The sequence below is a fragment of the Dendropsophus ebraccatus genome, chromosome 3 (assembly GCF_027789765.1).
Source record: "Dendropsophus ebraccatus isolate aDenEbr1 chromosome 3, aDenEbr1.pat, whole genome shotgun sequence".
NCBI lineage: Eukaryota > Metazoa > Chordata > Amphibia > Anura > Hylidae > Dendropsophus > Dendropsophus ebraccatus.
Window position 1 is genome coordinate 162,220,954 of NC_091456.1, and position 14,837 is coordinate 162,235,790.

General features: G+C 42.3%; 1 protein-coding gene across 1 annotated transcript in view; it reads right to left on the reverse strand.

Moving 5' to 3' along the window:
- The window catches only part of SERINC5 (serine incorporator 5), a 46,478-nt gene that overhangs the window by 15,185 nt on the left and 16,456 nt on the right, over positions 1-14,837 (reverse strand). Inside the window, exons 2-7 of the mRNA XM_069963042.1 lie at positions 9,931-10,098; positions 6,492-6,670; positions 4,606-4,688; positions 3,325-3,418; positions 2,417-2,628; positions 1,474-1,569 (exon numbers count right to left, since the gene is read on the reverse strand). Coding sequence (XP_069819143.1) covers positions 1,474-1,569; positions 2,417-2,628; positions 3,325-3,418; positions 4,606-4,688; positions 6,492-6,670; positions 9,931-10,098 — 832 coding nt within the window. The remainder of the gene's footprint in view (positions 1-1,473; positions 1,570-2,416; positions 2,629-3,324; positions 3,419-4,605; positions 4,689-6,491; positions 6,671-9,930; positions 10,099-14,837) is intronic.

Genomic DNA, 14,837 nt, shown 5'->3' on the forward strand with positions numbered 1-14,837 from the left:
AAGAAACTTTGTAATTGGGTTTATTAGCCAAATCTGCCATTATCTGCATGTAAAAAGCCTTTTCCCAGGTCCCCCCCTCCTTCCTCTTTTTCATCCACTCTGAAAAATCTGAAAATTGTGACTTGTTGCAGGAGACGTACCCTGTCTGCTCTAGGGAGAGGGGAGGGGGGAGGAGGAAGGAGGGAGTTAGCCGGCAGCAGAAAGCAGATAACAGAGGATTACAGGCATGGAGCTGGGTGACAGCTGTAATCCGAGCTCAGACAGGTCACTGGTGACTGTCCAAGAAGATAACAGGTGAGATATTTGTAGATTAACTCTTTGTTGTCCTGTTTTGGTCTTTTCTTTAGCTCTCTCCATAGGAGAACAATGAAGACAGGGGGGAGAGCTTCAAACTGCTTTTTCATAATAAAAATGCATTTTTCGGATAATAAACCCAATTACAAAGTTTCTTAAAATCGCCTGGACTATTGATTTCTGCAAAAAAAAAAATTCACGACAGTGACACTTTAAGTTCCTTCTAATTGAGATACTACAAACATACAATGAAATAGGTCAAAGGGCTTATCCAGCATCAGAAAAACATGGCCACTGTCATTCAAAGATGGCAACACTCTTGTCTCCAGTTTGGGTGGGGTTTTTCAACCACACCTCAACTGGAGGCAAGAGTGGTGTTGTCTCTGGAAGAAAGTGTCCATGTTTTTCTAATGCTGAATAACCCCTTTAAAAGTTTTTTTTTTATATTATGAGGGACACTGATCACCTATCTACAAGATTGGTGTGGTGGAGGCAGACCACTGGGACCCTCCTCCCCTTCACAAGAATGGGGGTCCTGTGTTCTACCTAGTCAAGCAGTGGTCTGATATCTGCCTGAAGAAGATAGCTGGGGGCTATCTTGAACAGGCCCATAGAGTTTGACCTGTTGTTGTGATCAGTAAGGGTCCAAATAATAGGACATGCGCCAATCCCACACATATCTTCAGCTGAGAACAGGGCAATGAGAGTCCTTTGTGAAAAACTGTCTCCCCCCCCCCCCCCCCCAAAAAAAAAACAAAAAAAAAAAAAAAAAAAACCTTTCAAATCAACTGATGTCGGAAAGTTCTAGAGATTTATAATTTACTTTCTGAAAGAAAAAAATGTCTTCCTGTACTTATCAGCTGCTGTATGTCCTACAGGAAGCAGTTATTCTTTCCAGTTTGAAACACAGTGCTCTCTGCTGCCGCCTCTGTCCATGACAAGAACTGTTCAGAGCAGTAGCAAATCCCCAAAGAAAACCTCTCCTGCTCTCTTGACTGGTTAGAATACACCATTTCCTGCAGGAAGACTGGAGATTTTTTTAATAGAAGTAAATTACAAATCTTTCTGGCACTAGTTGATATGTATGAAAACCTTTTTTTGTGAACTACCCCTTTAAGCCTCAGCAGTATAAGGAACTACGGGAACACTATACAAGTGACCAGAGAAGGTAGAACGTACTGTATTCTGGTGGCTTGTTTGAGAAGGATGAAAAGGTGAGATACATGACATAGCAGCTGATGATTCCGGACTGCAGCAATCCAGACTGAGGGTGACCTGAAAACACAATAAAAATGGAGGCATTAGTCTTCATCCAGGATGCTACATAGGTGAACGCCTAAGGGTAAGCTGTAAATACGATAATAACTAGAGTAAGGCATTTTATTAAAAGTCATCAATACATCTAACAAACATGCATAAGGACACGGGCAGAGAGCTTTTATAAAGGATATAGAACCTGTCTCCAGTCAGGTGCCACCCCCAATACCCACTAAAAGTCAGCGACACCTGCACAGATGCCTCTGTATAGTACCATTCACAATTATCCCAATACAGAGACAGTCAATAGCCTCTAAAAATGCAATCATGTGCGGAAAACAGAGCCAGTCCGAGCCACTCCCTAAACAGTGGCAGCCATAATGTATTGCCAAAATAAAGCAGCTGCTGTATACCTACCACCGCCCTCCCGCTCCTAGTTATATGTGTGCAGTCATTGCCTACCAGTATGTAACCTACTTTTTTGTGCCACAAGCTGGCAGAGAAGAAGGAACTTTCTCATGGATTCCAGAGTAAATAGTCCTGAAGAGTTCATGCTAAAATAAGGGCACCATGCTTAACTCAATGGCTTTGTATTTATGGGCGTATAGCCAGATTTGGCTAAAGAGAGTCTTTTACGCCATGTTTGCTGGAAAAAGTATCCAAGACAGCTCTCTTGTAGAAGGAGGAAAACTTTTTAACATATATAAGGACATCTGGTTACCCTGTAGGTCAATCTCCAATGCTATAAAGTTACTTGATCTGTCAGGTTATCTGTCTATAAGACATGCGCTCTGTACTGTATATACGAATATGCACTACTGTAAGACACAGGTCATTGATTTCAGAGATCTTGTATCATACTTACTTTTCAGCACACAGGGCAGTATAGAAACTATGGCTAAGAGAACGCACAGGCCACCATTGAGACCGAGCAAGATTTTGTTGAGCAGGCAGTGTTCAGGATGGGTATAGAGCCAGAACAACAGGGCAAAGGCTCCAACCGCGACAGTATACAGTATTAAGATGACGATAGCCAAGGCTCCATTCCAGAGCTTATTGTGCTGTGCTCCGGCCGTCCTGATAGAGGAAAGTATACCGCCACGTTAGTCAATGAAATAATACAGTAAATTTGTTAAATGGGGTTGTCCAGGCTTAGAAAAACATGGCTGCTTTCTTCCAGAAACAGCACCAGTCTTGCCCTGTTTAGGTTTAAGTTTTGAACCTCAGTTCCTTCGAAATGAATAGAGCTGAATTGTAATACCACACACAACCTGAGGATAGGGGTGGCGCTGTATTTGCAAGAAAGTGCTTTTTCTAATCCAGGATAACCCCTTTAAACATTATAAAGGTCAAATGCACATGGATAGATGTCCCATGCTACTAGTGCTACTTCTCTAAATCTCTAAACACTCATTTAAGAAGGTTATTACATGACTTAGCCAGGGGGTCTCATGAATGATCACTGGATTTACTCCTTAAACATTATTTAGGGTGTGTTCACACATACAGGATCCGCAGCAGGTTTTATGACCCAGATTAGATTCAAAGCAAATCTGTAACTTCAAATCTGCTGCGGATCCTGTACGTGTGAACGCACCCATGAAGTCACTTTCTGGTGACACATTCCCTTTAAAGGAAAATACTTGCAATTAGGATTGCATAAAAGATATCTCCCCCCCCCCCCTCCAAAAACAAAAAACCAAAAAAAAACCTACAATCAGGATACTAGTGTGAAGTAAGCCATAGAGACCATTTCAGTATATGATGACATACCAGTTTTTATTCCATTTGTGAGCAAATTCCACCAAAAGCATCAGCTGGATGAGCAGGAAGAAAAAGCCGAACACTGCACCGATGAGACGCCACACTGCAAGAGAAGCGTCAAGGGTTCACAATGCATCCTATTAACGTTTAACGTGTAAGCTGGGAAAAAATTCCAAAATATACAGCGAGTGTACAGTGCCCACATATACAACTCTGATATATAGATTAATAAAAATATATGATTTATTCCAGCTTCCCACTGACCACAATGCATATCATAATAGTCTTATGCTTCCTATTGTGTCATGATGACTTCTCAGCTTTGCTGTATAGGCTGGGACACAGTAGAGCCCTCTCACTGGGTGAATTATAACCAGCTATAAACTTGAACTTATATTCAGTGTGTTCTTGCAGAATAACTACTGGACTATAGTATATATCTATCTCATTCTACAGGACGGCCCATAGGGGATCATTGTACGTTATACAGCGGTAACAGTAAAATAACATCTGCTGCAACAAAAAGGAAGCGAAAGTGGACTCTAAACATTTGTTTTAATCTGAACACATAGAAATAAACCGCAGTCATTGTGATATCTACTTCCATAATTACTCAAAACAGTCCCTGAGGTTAAAATTATGCAATGCATAGATGTTGCTGCGATGATGTTAGCTGTACATAGATATTATCAGACAGAGAAAAATTATTCGGAATTAAAGGGGTACTCCGGTGGGGAAAAAATTGTGTTTAAATCAACTGGTACCAGAAAGTTATACAGATTTGTAAATTACTTCTAGGTAAAAACTAAAAAGTGTTACAGTGCTTATCAGCTGCTGTATGTCCTGCAGGAAGTGCTGTATTCTTCCCAGTCTGACAGAGTGCTCTCTGCTGCCACCTCTGTTCATGCCAGGAACTGTCCAGAGCAGTAGCAAATCCCCATAGAAAACCTCTCCTGATCTATCCATGTCTGGACAGTTCCTGACATGGACAGAGGTGGCAGCAGAGAGCATTGTGTCAGACAGAAAAGAATACACCACTTCCTGCAGGACATCCAACAGCTGATAATTCCTGTTTGAATCCTGTCACCCCTCTCCAGTATAGAAAACCAAGAGGATTAGATTTATTTTTTTTTACAGTTTTTAGTTTACTTATCCGTTTAAACCAGGGGTGTCAAACTTTAGCTTCTGTGCAGAGCTGTGTGTCTCCATGGTAACAGACTACAAACACGCTCAGACTGATGGAACCTCAAATTTTCCAGTATAAATGTAAGAAAAAAAAAAACAACTTACCATAGAGAAAAGTGTCCTGATCAGGAATGAAGAAGGCTCCAGAACACATCCCTATGAGGAGCAAAAATTTGATAAACCAGAAGCTGCAAAGATAAAAAAAAAAACCAAGACGGTTACATCACCTGGCAAATATATTATGGAAGGACATAAGCTGTAAAATAAATCTTCTAATGGGAATTTTATTTACTGTTAGATCTAACAAAACAGAAGTATATTAACTTGGGAATATATTGTCTTTTTTTTCTTCTTTTTTTTACCGGTTAGAGATGAATACTGAAAAGTTTTTTAGTTTTTTTTTAATCTGTTTTTATGGATTATTTTTTACTTAATTTTAGTACATTATTATGCAGGCAGCCACCTTCCCTGGGCTGATGTTAACAGCATTTTGAGATATGCTTTAGGGCACCATGCACCTTATCATTTTGTCGGCCGTACCTGCCGTCCGCGACTAATGACAGATGATGTCAGTGGAGATAAGGGAGTGATGGAAAAAAAAAAAAAAAAAAAAAAAAATCATCTGCCTGACCCTTTTGTTCTAGGAGAGACAAGCTGCAGTCAGAGAGGTCAGGCTGCATTTTAACCCTCCTCATAGAGAACACCAGAATGCTCAGCCGTACCGAACATTCCTGAGCATGGGTGGAAGCAGAGATAACTGACAGCTGACCAATTGTTTGGCCGTCAGTTACTGAAGGTGTTTGCGGACCTCAAGACCCATGGAAAAAAAGCACAATTGACTGGTCTAGACACTATTCATGTGAATAGGAGAGGTTTCTGGGCATGCTCTGTCACCTATCCAGGGTCATTCTATAAGGAGGTGAGGGCTCCAATAATCGGTCAGTGTAAAAGTCTCATTCATTTCATCACACGCAGAATTACAGTGAAAGGTGACATCAATAGACAACACAACATAGAAAAATGCTTTTTTTCCCCCTCTGGTGTAAGGAGTCAAAGATGCTTTCCCAAGTTCCCTGCTCCCCCTCCCATTCCGGCTTGATTTAAAGTGAACTAGAGGCCAAGTCCTGCTTCCAAACCTTGATCTTGTGCACAATTGATATGCACAGTGCAGGAACAGGATCTGGAAGCAGAACTCCGCGCTGGAAGTTGTCAATCAAGCAGGGACAAGGATGGGAAGGGGAGCAGAGAGGCATTACAGCCCCAGCACTTCAAGGCCTTGGGAACACCTCTTTGACACTTTTGCACATTTTTCTACATTGTGGAAGCACAGGCGGATATATAACTAACAGTGTCAGTGGTCTGAAACATTACCAGCAGATGGCAAATTCACTTTAAAGTGACACTGTCACCCCCTTTGTTCATTTTGACATCTCTACACAGGTGTAAAGGGTAAATTTAGTGTTTTTCATACCTTATTTCATATCATATGTCATGGTGCTTGTTCAAGTAAAAAGTGTCCTTTTATCATCTGCAGATTGTATTAAGTGGGCGTGGCCTCGCGGCACTAGCGCCACATAACCCCGCCCACAATGGCACAATTGGCCCCGCCCCCTCGCCGGCCATTGGAACAGGCTGGCCAAAAGGTCTAGACTCCACCCCCTTTACGTTGGACAACCAATGGGCGTCAAGAGGGCGGGGCCAACCGTGCCGTTGTGGGCGGGGTTATGTGGCGCTAGTGCCGCGAGGCCACGCCCACTTAATACAATCTGCAGATGATAAAAGGACACTTTTTACTTGAACAAGCACCATGACATATGATATGAAATAAGGTATGAAAAACACTAAATTTACCCTTTACACCTGTGTAGAGATGTCAGAATGCACTAAGGGGGTGACGGTGTCACTTTAAGTAATGTATATAATAGTAATGAACAATGGTAAAATAACAAAATGATGTTTCTAGTCATTTAATCCAGTAAATTCCCCTTTACCCGTTGTGGAGGTAGGCTCGGCATCCTCTGCTGTTCTTCACGTTCATTGTAAGGACGAAGAGTATGAAGAAGAAGCAGGCCATGCCAAAGCAGACTCTGTACACGGCCGAGTACCCAACCAGCTTGTCACAGTTCACTCCAGCCTTAAGATGTTCACAGATGTCCTCATAAAATGGAATCTAGTATGATACAACAGGTCAGAATTATCTCATGTCATATGACAGGTTCACCTTTAATACACCTCTATAGTATAAAGCTATGGTGTGGTACACTGCATACATTAAGATACACTAAACATGCAGGCTCGCCCCAATGTCTATAACAAAGTTAAAATGAGGAATGTTCTCTGGTCCAAGACCTGTTCTCGATCATCTAACCAGAAGGTGATAGATTCCATGCACTATATATAAGAGAGGTTAAAGGAAAAGTCCGGGTCACAGGGGAAAGTAACAAAGTGTATTAACTCACCTTTCCCAGTGTCTCTCAAGCCCCCAGTCGTCAATACCGGTCCCCCGCTGGGCTACGGATGTGCACAAGTCACAACCCGACTGATGGACTGGCCTTTCAGCCAGTCAGTGATTGGGGTGAGTCATGATGTTGTTACAACTCTGCCTTCTGGCAGGGGCCCCGAGGCCGGTCCCGCCGTTCATTGTAGGTACGGCGAGAGTTAAGTTAGGACTGGTTATTACATCCCCCCCTGCCTCTGCTGTTTTTGAATATGGCCAGACTTCTCCTTTAAAGGAGAAGTCCGGCAAAATTTTTTATTTAAGTATTGTATTGCCACCAAAAGTTATACAAATCACCAATATACACTTATTACGGGAAATGCTTATAAAGTGCTTTTTCCCTGCACTTAATACTGCATCAATGCTTCACTTCCTGGATAACATATCGATGTCACTTCCTGGATAAAATGGTGATGTCACGACCCGAGTCCCAGAGCTGTGCAGGCTGTGGCTGCTGGAGAGGATGATGGCAGAGAGATGCTCAGTGTCCCTCCAGTGCCCTGTGTCCGTCAGTGTCCCCCTGCCATCATCCTCTCCAGCAGCCACAGCCCGCACAGCTCTGGAAGTCGGGTAGTGACATCACCATGTTATCCAGGAAGTGAAGCCTTGATGCAGTAGTAAGTGCAGGGAAAAAGCACTTTATAAGCATTTCCCGTAATAAGTGTATATTGGTAATTTGTATAACTTTTGGGGGGCAATACAATACTTTAATAAACATTTTCGCCGGACTTCTCCTTTAAGCCAACCAGAAGTGTTCTTGTGTTGCCCCTTCTGGCTGCACAGTCTTGTACATCGCTGTAAATCCAGCCTTGAAATACTCCATGCAATAATAGAAAATAGACTCTGGGTTTATTTAAGGCTAATGAGCTGCTATTTGCTTCCAAACCATTTCTGCCCATGGCTTCTGTCTCAGATTTTCCATCTGCTGCTGCCGTGAGAGGAGACACCGTGGCTGAGACAAGCATGCCGATTATTACTTCTAACTGGAAGACTGGGAGAGAGGCAGAGAGACACAGACAACTGTAAGGACTAGCCAGGCTTGTAATGCTCTATTCAGGGCTGGAAAAATATGGAAATATGGTAGCAAAGCACTGCAGCAACTACACTCGCAGCAGTCTGAAGGGGTATTTTAAGAGGCCTTGTCAGATCTCCAATACTCTTCCATATGAAACATAAATGAGTGTCTGGGCCTGGGGATAGGATATTGTTTTTTTGTTAACTGTTTCTAGTACAATAATATTTTAATGCTGCCTATAACTCCAAGAGAATGATTGAGAGTCCTACTGCTCCCACCCACAGTGATTGACAGGTCGCACTATATGAGTTTGTATAGAGGGAGGGCTGTCAATGCATGGCAGCATTTAAAGGCAATAGACACCCTTTAATTTCACATTTTTATTCTTATTTTGTGCAATTTTCTCTATAGGGCTTTATTAAAAATTTAGCTTACTTTCTTAATGTTTTCCCATATAGCGCTGGCTGCTCTGTCCTGGTCACAGTAAAATCTGTCAAAGGAACTAGAGCTACATAACATGTCCATCACCACCTTTGTTCTGTCATAAACCAGCTTAGAATATCTTTTCATAGACTGTCACTCCTAGTGCGCAGGGTCCTCTCTCCCTATGTACCAGTATGTCATTAACTTTATTCATATAGTTTTTTCTTGATTTTATGTTACACTCTGCATGTATGAATTCTGTATGTTAACTCCCTATCATTTTTAAAACACTTTAGAATCAAAAGCGCTTTACTACTACTACTACTACTACTACTACTAATAATAATAATAAGAGTAGAGATAAGGGCTGGAGAACAAGATAGCAACAAAGAGGGTGTAGAAGAGAAACTAAATAAAATTTTTAATAACCACCTATGATGAACACCATTTGTATACCAAAATAAGTACAAAGCAATATAAAAATAAAATCAATAGCATATTGTTACATAGTATATATTGTATTGCATGGTTACAGCACGACCTGATAAAAGTTACATTTCGGTGTCATTTCCTTTTAACAATCTGGGCATGTTCAGATCCCATTCCCCCAGTATAATCTGAGGTATAAATTTGCTAACTGACAAAAAGGTATACTGTCATATATTGTGGTGTACTGGCAGCAGGCCTATCAAGCGTAATAGATCAAACATAGTGTACTCATGACCACAGGTAGACCAATCGTAAATGTTTATTTTGAGAGGGCTGCAGCAGACCATGCTATTGAGTCTGCTAACAATAACAATATACATACAGGAAATTGAAATATTCAGATGTGGACTAAGTTTGATGTATTAACTTTACCGGGTCCACCGCCAATGCGCTGCAGTATATGTTGCCGATGTATACCTCGTGCATACTGAGGAGACGTGTTCTGCACATAGCCTTACATACTGTAACTTACTATCGACCATCTCTTCTGACAGGTCACACAAAACAGCTGCCACCTCTCAGGGCAAATTTATTTCATGTTTTGGTAACAGGGAGAAGGGAGTTGTTCTCTCTCTAGAGAGTTTGGTTTATACTAAGAAAAATAATAGCGGATCAAGTTACACGTCCTACAGTCAGCGTATTCAGTATCCTCTGCATTACACTGACCAGAGGTCCTCTGGTCATGATCCTATATAACCCCATGGGGGCAGAAGGCGCACATTGTTCTCAATATCTGTTTAGAGTGGGAGCTTAAAGGGATTTAATATCATTATAAAAACACTTAAAAATTCCTTTAAATCCCAATGACAAATAAAAACATCTGCCCACAATGGTAATGGGATACCAAAATATAGGTATTTATATTCTCCAGCTGTATATTGTAAACGCTTTGGATTTCAGTATGGTTTCTACATTGCAGCAGTTTGTTGCTCCATGATTTATTGGTGAGGCAGGTGACCACTACTTATAGGGAGACATCCCAATACAACTAGGTTTTTATACTCACATGATCCTCCATTAGTTTAGCCACAGTGGTAGACATCATGACGGAGCAGACAACGGTTACCAGAAAGAAGAACAAGGCGTACATGATGCGAGTGGTCGTAGACTGCTTGACCCTCGGGCAGCATGTACAGCACAGGGCGCAGGCCGCAGCCCCGCAGCAACACGCCACCTACAAAACAAGAAAGGAAAAAAAAAAGTGGTTACGGTATATTGCTTTCTATTATTATCTATATTAGCAGAAACAAATGGAGAGTATGTGATTAATTGTAAAAGACACATTTGGCTCCATATTAAAAATCAGACGCTTAAAGGGGTTGTCCAAGATTAGAAAAGCATGGCCGCTTTCTTCCAGCTTTCTTCTTCAGCTCAATTCCACTGAAGTGAATGGAGCTGAATTGCAATACCGCACACAACCAGAGGACAGGGGTGGTGCTGATTCTATAAGAAAGTAGATACATTCTTTCTAATCCTCGATAACTCCTTTAAAGGAAAACTAACAGGTTAAAAGAATCTAATCTGCTCTTATGTACTAGGAAACGCTGTAGAAGAAGGTTGTTTTTCCCCCTTTATCCTCAGCGCTGGGGGCAGGACTACAGCTCTTGGTGCACCAATCCACCCGCCCCTTCTCATGTACTGTACATTCACCTGACGCTTTGTGGTGATGAGCAGCCATAGTAATGTCAATACATTTTTGCCCAGTAGGACATTGCATGGTCTGTAAGACTCCACATTTCATCTAGGCGCTCTCATCAAGGAAGAACCCCAAAAGAATACAAAAAAGGGGTTTACTGGGCTTTACACAACTGTAAAGATAGACACCAAAGTATGACCGTTGAGTCCAAACCATATCACCCGGTTCACTAGAATTGGCCATGCTGTAGTACCAACCACTCTTGTATGGATGTCAGGGAGTCATGGCACTCCAGGGTGGGTTATACTCTAACAAGTAAACTATAGGGGTATAGTGCAACCAGGTGGTAGGGAAAGTTAATTGTATGCTGAGCTGTATATATAATGGTATACTGGGCTGTATATATAATGGTATCCTGGGCTGTATAGCTAGAGATATAACCAGTAGGAAGAGGGAGATTGTGACCCCGCTGTATAGAGCTCTAGTGACATCACATCTGGAATACTGTGTCCAGTTCTGGAGACCTTACCCACAAAGAGATATTTATAAAAAATAGAACGGGTTCTACACAAACGGTGGAGGGTGTGAGGTATAAAACATATCAGGAAAGACTTAAAGGGGTTGTCCGGCGCTAAAAAATTATTCACAGAATAACACACATTACAAAGTTACACAACTTTGTAATGTATGTTATGTCTGTGAATGGCCCCCTTCCCCGTGTCCCACCACCCCCACCCGTGTACCCGGAAGTATGGTGCGCTATACTCACCTGTCACGTGCCGACCACGGTCTCCGATCCTCAGCAGTGACGTCTTCTTCGGGCGGACGGCGGATCTTTCCGAGTGCCGGCCGCCCTCTGCAGCGTCATCCGAAGCTCAGCCGCGATTGGCTGAGCATAACTGTGCTCAGCCAATCGCAGCTGAGCAGCTGATGACGTGGCTGCGTCATCAGCCGCGATTGGCTGAGCACAGTTATGCTCAGCCAATCGCGGCTGAGCTTCGGATGACGCTGCAGAGGGCGTCCGGCACTCGGGAAGATCCGCCGGTCTCCCGAAGAAGACGTCACTGCTGAGGATCGGAGACCGTGGGCGGCACGTGACAGGTATGTATAGCGCACCACACTTCCGGGTACACGGGTGGGGGTGGTGGGACACGGGGAAGGGGGCCATTCACAGACGTAACATACATTACAAAGTTGTATAACTTTGTAATGTGTGTTATTCTGTGAATAATTTTTTAGCGCCGGACAACCCCTTTAAGGATCTAAATCTGTATAGTGTGGAGGGAAAAATAGGGGAAGGGGGGGATATGTGCCAAACCTTTAAATAAGTTAAAGTACTAAATAAGGTTCAGGAGGGAAGAGTTTTTAATAAGAAACTGAATACAAGAAAAAGAGGACACAGTGAGAGGTTAGTTAGGGGGAAAGATCAGAAACAACATGAGAGAATATTGCAAACACACAAAAACACAGAAAAATGCAACAGCTCACCGCAACACCATAGACATGAAAATAATTAAAAGCAGCCCCCCCAACTGCCCAAAAAATTATACGCCATGGAGAGGCCATAGTGTACATACAGTGTAGGGTCTGCCTCGATATGAGTCCACCTTATCGTGGTGAGGCAGTTTACGCTGTTTGCAAATAGTAACCAAGAGACTCATTATTTTTGTGGGAATTTTTTGGGCAGTGGGGGGGGGCTGCTTTTAATTATTTTCATGTCTATGGTGGGTCTGTATCTTGCTGTTGCGGTGAGCTGTTGCATTTTTCTGTGTTTTTGTGTGTTTGCAATTTCAGCCATGGCAACGTGCTCCTGCCTAGTGTGAACAGTGTTCTAGGAGAGCTGACCAATTTTTTCCTTTTTTTTTATGAGAGAATATTACTTTACTGAAAGAGTAGTAGATGCTTGGAACAAACTTCCAGCAGATGTGGTAGGTAAATCTACAGTAACTGAATGTAAGCCTGCCTGGGATAAACAAATATCTATCATAAAATAAGAAAAGGAATAATATAGGGGCAGACAGATTGAGCAGGTGGGATTTTTTTTTGCCGACAATCTTCTATGTAAAAACAAAACCACACACACACACTAAGCGCGGTTTTCTTCATCTGCAGACGTGTAATGCTGTTATTACCACAATCACAGCTTGAATAACACGGGTTATTAACAGCTCCTGCCTGTGCTGTAGTGCTACAGTATTCTTATGGGTGTATCACCCTGCCAGGTTATATATATATCACAAGAATCTGTCAGCATAGGCGCGAATAAACCAAAATGACTCAATAGCGATAATAATAGAAATGCTTCATCCACAGCGACACCATCATTAGAAAAGTATCAGATTACAAATCAGGATGTAGGACATGGTATCTGACAGCGTGGCCGTGTGAATGAGGTCAGGGCGAGGCCATGTACATCCATTGTGGTCTCCATACTGAGGCGACTGGTGTAAAAAAGGAACCTCAAAATTCACACATCCCAATGCATAGATGCATCAATCCAATCCTATACTGTAAAAGATTATTTGAAATTCAACCTAAGGACAGAATGAACAACATATACGATAACGCCATTTATATTGATGGCTTAACATTAGTCTTTTTGACCACATCCTATTTTCTACACACCTTCTCACATGGTCTAGCGAAGTGTAAAAACATAAGAAATCTGGAGCCAAGTGTTTGTTGCTATCTGGGCAAGAATTCTGGTGCCTTTTACTAAGGCCTAATTCGCATGTCCTGCCATGTACAGATCCTATAGAAATCAATGGAATCCGCAAAAAATAAAATAAAAGGATTTATAAACATATGGATGCCCAATCCGTCATTTTTAGGAGATTGTACAACTGTACGGGTGGATAGCGGGAGGAATCTACAGACTTGGAAAAAAATACTGAATGTGTGCATAAGGCCTAGTCTCAATATTCCCCACAATGGTCGAGGAAAGGGCATGCGGAAGCTGTAGCCCATTATATTATTAATGCGCCCTGGCAGCAACAAAACAAAGGTGCTACACAGAAATAGACAATGAAAGTCATGTGCTGAGCACTCAAACACATATAGGTACTAAATATAATACTCCTCTGTATTTATTATAAAATGGCAAATCATACAATCACATAGTATACTAGTGTAGAAGAACCAAAAGGTGACAGCATACTAATGTTAATATCCTAAAAGGTGTAAGTGTACAGTCATTGCTGTAATTGACAAAGCCTCTCTATTTCCAGGAGGGTTGGGCCACAAATCCGGGAGGATTCACACGGCCTGGAATGTGGAGACGATGGATGTTTTTCTTTCCTATAAAAGCAGCGCAGTCTAGCCAGTTCCCAGTCCAAAGAGTTCAGAAGCAAACATGGCCGGGGACTCCTGTAGAGAGAGCGTCAGGCCTACAGTGCTGCTAGAAACACTAGAGATGGGTCTGGTACTAAGATATATCCCATGTTACAGGTCCATGCCCTTGTGTTCCCAACAATCTTATTAGAGTCAATGAGAAGTGGAGTCTTCTTTAGTGACACTGATATAAGTAGTATCTGGCAGCAGCTTATTTCCCTTTTCCTAGGAGAACACATGTACACTCAGCTGAGCCAAGCATGCATGTCAGGAGGAATAGCTGTCTGACAAATTTATCTGACAGCTAAGTGAGTTGTATGGCCGCCATTAGAGAGGAAATAGGGACAATGGGGGGAGATTTATCAAACTGGTGTAAAGTGAAACTGGCTCAGTTGCCCCTAGCAACCAATCAGATTCCACCTTTCATTTTCCAAAGAGTCTGTGAGGAATGAAAAGTGGAATCTGATTGGTTGCTAAGGGCAACTGAGCCAGTTTCACTTTACACCATGTTTGATAAATCTCCCCCAGTGTACTCTGAGATAGATATAATTTTATATATATATATCTATATCATAAAAATCAAAGTCTGTCTGTCTGTCTGTCTGTCCTCTATAGACTTCCAAACGCCTGAACCGTTTGACCCCAAATTTGGCACACAGATACATTGGGTGCCCGGGAAGGTTTTAGCGAAGGTCCCGTCCCCGCCAGATGTACAGGAGGGGAGGGGGAGGGGAAAGAGAGGCACCCCATAGAGATGAATGGGAAAATCTCCTCACTGCAAACACAGGTGATATAATTAGCTGCAGCAGACACGGCAGTTGGAGCCTTAGCAACCAATAGCATTACTGCTTTCATTTTCACAGGGAGCAATGGTTGCTAGGGAAGCTGCCTCACAACATCCACAGTAATAACTGGTAGATCCCCTACTCCATCTATACAGTACAGGT